Source organism: Empidonax traillii, unplaced genomic scaffold (assembly GCF_003031625.1).
Source record: "Empidonax traillii isolate 1590-97213 ecotype Southwest subspecies unplaced genomic scaffold, ASM303162v1 scaffold55:size2822071, whole genome shotgun sequence".
NCBI lineage: Eukaryota > Metazoa > Chordata > Aves > Passeriformes > Tyrannidae > Empidonax > Empidonax traillii.
The window spans coordinates 1,898,352-1,905,906 of record NW_020955248.1 but is presented as its reverse complement, the minus strand read 5'-3'; the positions used below and the strand labels follow the sequence as shown (position 1 = coordinate 1,905,906).

At 39.4% G+C, this 7,555-nt stretch overlaps 1 protein-coding gene across 1 annotated transcript in view; it reads right to left on the bottom strand.

The window, feature by feature from the left end:
- Positions 1 to 7,555, bottom strand: part of MYH9 (myosin heavy chain 9) — a 71,384-nt gene that overhangs the window by 47,320 nt on the left and 16,509 nt on the right. Inside the window, exon 3 of the mRNA XM_027879548.1 lies at positions 3,043 to 3,199. Within this exon, the coding sequence (XP_027735349.1) occupies positions 3,043 to 3,199 (157 nt within the window). The remainder of the gene's footprint in view (positions 1 to 3,042; positions 3,200 to 7,555) is intronic.

The window sequence follows — 7,555 nt, the reverse complement described above, 5'->3', positions numbered from 1 at the left end:
CAATATAACCTCTTGGAATATCTAAGTTACATGTGACACTTCTGTCATTGGAGTAACCAGCAGACACAAAAAGAGGACCAAGCTCACCAATAGTTTATCAGCACAGATGCCTGAAAAGGGTTAAATAGTTTCTGGATTAGCAGAGATTGGAACAAAGCCCTCATCTTCCTCTCCCCTTCCCAATTCCTTTCCTGATGAGTCGACCCTTTGAAAGGCCTGCTTACTTGAATACCATAAATTGACTGAAAACAACAACAAAAAAAACATAACAAAACAAAAACAAAACAAAACAAAAAAAAAAATCAGAGTCCAAATCAATTAACAATTAAGCTCTGTCAGCTTAAGAGATAACTATACCCCGTGCTGACAGAAGTCAGAGTCAACAGCTTGCTATCCTTCTTCAGGCCATGAAGGATGCCCAGTCTTCAGGGCTCTGAAAGTAACCTAGGGAAGGCAGCCTAATCCTAAATGCCTCTGGCTCATGTGGAGCACCCGACCCTTTCATCTTCTATTCTCTGCACAGATTCCTGCCATACCACTGGCTGCTGCACCGAGCCTCCCCCACCGCTGAGCAAAATGAGAAAGTGGAATAGGAATGCTGCTTTCCACTGCCCTAGAGGCTGGCCAGGACCAGAGACACTGCAACAACCTACTCTCCCTCACCACCAGTAGCAGACATTGGAATGCTACTGTTACCTTTAGCAACAAGGAAATAAGGCAGCAAATAACCCTAAAACAATCTCTAGGGGTCTTTGCTAGTCACACAGGCACATGTGAATCCACATAGAAAAATCCTTCCAAACCTAGTTAAACAGGTCAAAGCAGGCTAGTTGAAAAGCTAACTGGGAATGATATTGACAACCAACAGGCATTCCAAAAAGTCAGAAATGAGGTATCTCACACTAGGCAAAGAAGAGCTAGGGTAAACCTCTTGACCATCAATACTTCTGAGAATACTGAACAGCTAGAATTGTTCTGGGAAAGGTAAACACTCCAGCAGAGCTCATAGCAACTTTCCCATCCTTGGAACACAGAGGCAGGACTGCCATTCTTTGGCTTTATACAATAAAGCAAGTCAGGTCTGGGATTTCCAAATTTTAGACATGGCTGAAGCAGTGATCTGATACAGACATCTTCTCAACAGCAAAGAAAACATCCATGTAGATTAATCACTAGCTCTGAACCACCAGGGAAGACCAGGGAAGGTCACCTGTCCCCTGTTGCAGAATTGCAGCCGCTTGGATATCTTCTGCCACATAATGATATACCTGGCAGAGATGAAGGACAAGATGAATGCACATGCGGTTTCAAACGGTTTGACTGTTGTCTATAAGGGAAAAGGACAACAATGCCAAAGAAACCATTTCTGATTCTATAAAGAAAAGATTTCTTTTTAGGGAACAGTAACTTTGGTACAGTTAAGTCAATAGCTTGTTTAAGAAAAATGCAAGTTAGTACTTGAGCTGACAAGGAGAGGGCAAGAAGGAAGCAATAAGGGATGAAGTTTATGGACAACATTCTGCCACGTGTAGTACAGGTGGAGTTTCTCTTCATGTCCTTCATGGCAGATCCAGTCTCTTTCTCTGAGGGAAATGAGGTCCTGTATAGGTCCAGGTTCACTTTTTTTTTTCTTCTGGATACAGCACTCATTTCACAGTAACACATCAGCAATATAGCTGTATTTCTTCAAGTCCTGCCACATCTTCAACAAATCACCATCAATATTGTGCCACCAGCCCACTGCAGCACGTCTGTATGCTCATCCCTCCCCACCTCAGGCTTTTACAAATATAGATTAACTGATCCATCACCTTAGCTCAGCCCTGTGCTCTGCTCTGCATGGCACCATGCTTTAGCAACCTTTCATAGCCTTCTCCACACAAAGTTTTTTTGAAGCCACTAACACAGGTAGATGGATGAAGATCTTCTTGCCCCCTTCCCGTTCTGGGAAACTGTATTATTATAGTCCTCCTGCGCTTGGAGGTGCAAGTGGTGGGGAGGACAGGTGAAAAGCAGAACTCTAAAACTGAGTCTAATGAGAATTTTAAAGTATGATTTTATTATATCTGGTCATTGTTGAAAAATGTCAAGCTAAGACTTAGGAGAGACAAACACCTTTATCATTTCCAGTCATCAAAAATTAAAGGAGTAATTACATTCATACAAGTCATGACAAATCAAACTGTCCATTACACCCTTTAAACCTTACAAAGCATGCCTCTTCATAAAACCCATCTACAAACAGGAAGAAAAGCACAAAATACTTTCACACCTGAACACTCTCCAAGCATGCAAACACAAGCACTGACTCTGTAAAAGACCTCCTTTCAGAATGAGGGATATGCACAGGACATCCAGAGCTCTATATTTAAATGTTCTCAAGTGATAAACAAGTTGCAGATAATATATATGGTTCTCTAATTCTCAGCTGTATACATGAGGGTGGGGGTGAAATAACTCAATCTGCTTTCTGTCTTTATTCCATGAAAAGCCAACAAATGTACTTAATATTTCCTGATAGTTTTATTTTCACCAGAATAGGAATGTAACCAAACAACTCTTGATCAGTAAAACTACCACTGACCACCACACTTAAAAATACAGGTTATATTAAGCTTGTTTCACCCAACCAGATTGTACAACTGGATTTTAAGCTGGCTTTTGTTAAAAGCCTCTACCAATCAATACATCTACCTGCCCACCTATAGCTATCTTGATCCATAAACTCATCACCAAGAGGGAAAATTTGCTACTCAGTTCTCCTTGCTTCTCTGAACCCTGTGCATTCACACCAACTTGTTCTTCATATTATATTTAGCTCTAACCAGACTCTTTGTAAGGTTCTTCAGTCCATTAGAGCAGGAGAAAGGTATTCACCAGAACACAAAAGCTGGTACCAAGTAGGTATCACGTGCCCGTAAGCAAGGACAGAAGGGGCAACAATGCCTTTTGATAGCAGTGAGTTGTTGTTCTCCTACAGTGTTCTGACTGCAGCCTTGATTTGGGATTTCAACAAGAGTCATTATCTCAGTCAGCACTTACCTTGCATCATACTCCTGTAGGCTGTGTCTGTGATGGCATAGATATGAGGGGGCATCTCATGTCTCTTTTTGCCCTTGTACATCTCCACTATTTCTTCTGAGTATATGGGCAGGTTCTTGTAAGGGTTGATTACCACACAGAACAGGCCTGAGTAGGTCTGGAAAGAAAACGCCCCAGCAAATAAAGACAAGAATTAAATGTTGTACAGTTGCATATTTTAACAGTATATTAGTTAGAAAAACAGACAAACTGAACAGTGCTTTTTTAAGTACTTCTTCCAGTGATGCCATGCGGGATGCTTCTCACTAAGCAATATTAGAATCTGAGCAATACCTAAAGTCATATCAGTTTGACCAGTACTCAACTTTTCCAAGTAGGCACAACAGAGCATCAACTGACACATTAGTCACACTGGTAGCACTGGGCTGCTCCCTGGCTAACTAACAGTCTACTAGGACTGGCTTTTCTTCCTTTCAAGGTTCCTATACTCAGGTCAAGTGCCATTTTATTGTATAAGGTAAGTGCTCAGCTCCTAGAAGCACACCATTTATTATATTCTGCCTCGTGTTTGCTATGGATTTATCTAGTAATTGATCAACTACAACACAATAAAACTTCAAACCAAAACAGTTAATAAAATTAAAATTGGACCAGTGTACTCCTGAAAGGTTTTTCAAGACCACTGGACTAGGCCAAATTCAGTGCCACCATGTTCTGAACAGGAAGCTGGATTAGATGGTCTCCTGAAGACTCTTCCAGTCTGAACACTTTTCTGATTTATAGTGTAACGAGTATGACTCGAACTAAATTCAAACCATTATTAGGTCATTAATGTAGTATAGTCAGCAACATTTGCTGAAGTTTACTTCTAATTCATTTCAAATGGTTAATTCATTGATCTATGACAGCAAACCTCGATTTCTCAATTGGTTTCCACTGGTTTAAATCATACAATTCCAATGGAATACAACTGTCAAAATACTTCCAGTGAAAATGAAAACGGAAAAAAACAAAATTCAAATCTGAATACCTAAACGAAAAAGCCCAATGAACTTTTTACTTGCAAGGGGAATAGGAGAAGCAGAGGCTTCTTAGATATTTCCTAGATATTCTAAGAATAGCATTCCAAGCCTTGCTCCTGGGATTTACAGCTATCCTACTTCCCTATCAACTTCAGAAGCAGCTGTTTGAAACATTTGGAGATGAACAGCTTTATACAGCAACTTGCAGTGCTACCAGAAGAGAGTACATCTGGCACTTCTTATTTCTATTGTCAACATCTCTTTTATTGTTTGCTCAATGAAGAAGGAGTACTTCGGAGTGGTAAAGAGTTCTCCACAAGGAGCACAAAGAGGACTTAATCAGATTTAGCTCCTTAGCTAGATAAAGGTAAGGATTAGACTGCACTGATCAGAAGGGTTAAAATAGCATCTACCACACAGTTTGTGGTCTTATATCTAAATTTTCTACATGCTGGCTTGATGTTAAGTAATTAGTTCACTCTTCTATGCAGCAGATTCAGATATAGTTTTCACTCAAAATTTTTTTATAGATACTTAAGGTTCTTTTTCCATACCTCAAAATAAACTATCAGGAATGGCTTACAGAAAATACTCAATCTCTTTCCAAAGTGGAAAAACTATGAAAGTTGGCTAAAACCCTTTTGGCATAGTACTTCTAAAGTTCCGGAAGCTAAACTTCCATGAGACATTCTATTCAAGTTAGGTTTCAGGTAGTGCTTGAAGGGAACAGTTTAAGGAATTTACAGAACCAACCTGGCAATGCTAGTTCCTTTTGCCTCAGCCTTAGCTCTCCATCAAGTCCAACAGTACGTGTACAGTACAGAATATCAGCTGAAAGTCTGGGTCATGCTTTCCTGACCTTTGACTACACTAGTGGAAGACAGAGCAGGACCAAGAGGTAGAAAGGAGTCAAGGCAAGAACAGCATGTTCACAGTACACACAATACAAGTCCACAAGGAACATTAGGTTTTCTTGTCTGTATTTGTGTGACCTTTCACAGTTCTGTTTGCTGACAAATCAGAACTGTTACTTTTCAGGTAAGTACAGTGCAAAGGTCTGAAGCAATCTTATAGATGAGAGCAGCAGTTTAGAAAACATTCATTTCACTTAGAGTGATGAAGCCATGAAGCAAGCATGCAGGAAGAAGCCACCCCTCTCTTCCAGCATTCTGGTTGCCAGGAGAAATACCTAAGGGAAGTTTCCACACAGTATAATGATCTCAGATGTGTGAGGTGATATTTCTGTTTAATAAAGAGAAGCAACTAATCATGGCTGGGATAGGTAACTGAGTGAGACCACCATGACACAACTGCTGGTCAATCCCACTGACAGAGAGCAAGTTGAGTTGTATTGAGCAGAAGCTGACATCCCTACCACAGAGAAGACAAGAGTCATCTTCATCCTACTGAAGTACAAGTCATAAACTTATATGCATAAATCCCTGAATTGAACCTAAGGCTCCAATTTCAAGGCTCACCTATTATAAGCATATCTTGCTTGGAAATCCATATTTTGTCTCAGACATTGCTATCTAAAAATAGAACTCTGGCATTATCTTTCACTAACTATTTCAAGTGACACACAGGCCAAATTGGAAGTAGTTTTGTTTTTCTAACTGCTAAACTAGCTCTGAAGAGTTGAAAGGATCATCTACAGCACAGCACAAAGTTGACAGCATTAGAAAGTTTATTTTCCAGTAACTGTTAATTTGAGTAACATAACTGGAATGCGTAAGGTTGAGTTTTGAGTTTCACATTAAATACAAACAGGACAGTTCAGTAAGCAACACAAAAGCTGAAAATGATCTTCTGTTAAAGGATTCCAAACAGAAAGGGTTAATAGAAAGCCAGTCTATTAGCAAGTCACCTCAGTGCAGAACCAATCTGCACAAGGAAACACTAAATTGGTGTCAGACTCTAGCTCTTAGTTCTTGAACTGTTTGACACTCCTTACCTGCACCAATGATAAGATTTCTTCCTTCCTTTTACAGGATGGAAAGACAGAAAAATAAAGTTTAAAAAAAATCTGACATGCAACCCTAATGCCAAATGAGAGAGAAGGGACAAGAGCAAAACCAAATTACGCTTATGATCCTCCCAGAGACATTTATGCTGGAGATGCGTTGTGTGTACTCCCTTTCTTCAGGCGGATTAATGATCAACTAACAGCCACTCCAATGAAAGTATTTTAAGCCTGCACATTAATCTCCTGACTTGCTGAGAACTGCTGACAGGTGAGATCAGTCCATTTCACAAGTGCACAGAAGCAGAGTTTTGGCAAGACTAAGATTCTGTAATAGGGAATTACTATGTTAGGTTTTCTTAGGTGAAGGGTGTGGGGATTTTTTAATATTTCTTACAATCCAGTTAGAAGAACTCACTTTATTACAGTCACAGACTACATCAGAAATCTCAGAGGATGTCTCACAAGGTATGTGAAACAGCGTATTGCACAGTGCGCAACAGACTGAGATACTGCTGAATTATTTTCAACAACTTATTATATAAACTAGCAATGTTTCCTATTCTAAAAATCTTATGCATCACATTTCATCTCAATACCAAGATTCTTCCCTCTGAGAATAGATTTTGACCAATAATTGGAGGAGTTGTTGACCACAAGAATAATTACGTGCATTAACCTCCAATCACATTAGCTCTCAAATTCTGACATCAGACAGTGGGAGTCAGACTAAATTTATATCAGCTCTGCATCTTTTAGAGTTCTTTGATAATTTTTGCAAGAGTCATCTCTATGCCTTCATGCCACTCGAGAAGAACAGTAGTCACAAAACTACTCACTCATGATTTTCTCACTTGTGTTCATACTCCTCAACTTGGGAGGCAATAGTCCACAATGGTTCCTAACCAAGATGTACAGCAAGAGTGAATTCCTCCTGTGTGGTGTCTCAGATACCATCAGTCCCTATTAGGGCAGCAGAGAACATCTACAGATTCCCCATAGGATGACTACATGAAAGACTACAGCCCTAAGGGATGATAAAGTAATAAGCATTCAAAAAAAAACCCACCCCAAACATACAAAACGATATTGCAGAGTTTTTACTTATATTGTCTTCTCCATATGACAAGAGAGTCAGCTGCTAAGTTTTGGCAGCACAAGAAGTGGTGGTGGGGAACTTAGACAGAATTTCTTTGAGGATTCTATTAATATACCTGTTTACATGCAGAATTTACTCTTTAGTACAATTTATTTTACTAGATCTTCTAATATACTGTGAAGAAGGTTTCACCGTGCCTAAAAATACTGAACATCCAGTATTTCTCACAATTCCATCTCAGACAGTCCTATTTTAATCCTATAAGCAGAGGCTATCTCAGAATGAACAAACCAAGGTACACTAATTCCTGTTTTAACCAGATACTGTACCCAAATTTTACATGACCACTGAGTTTAATAATTCATTCTATAACTTCAGAGTATTAATAAAGATTATCACAACCAATATCTGCTGGTTAAACATAGGCAA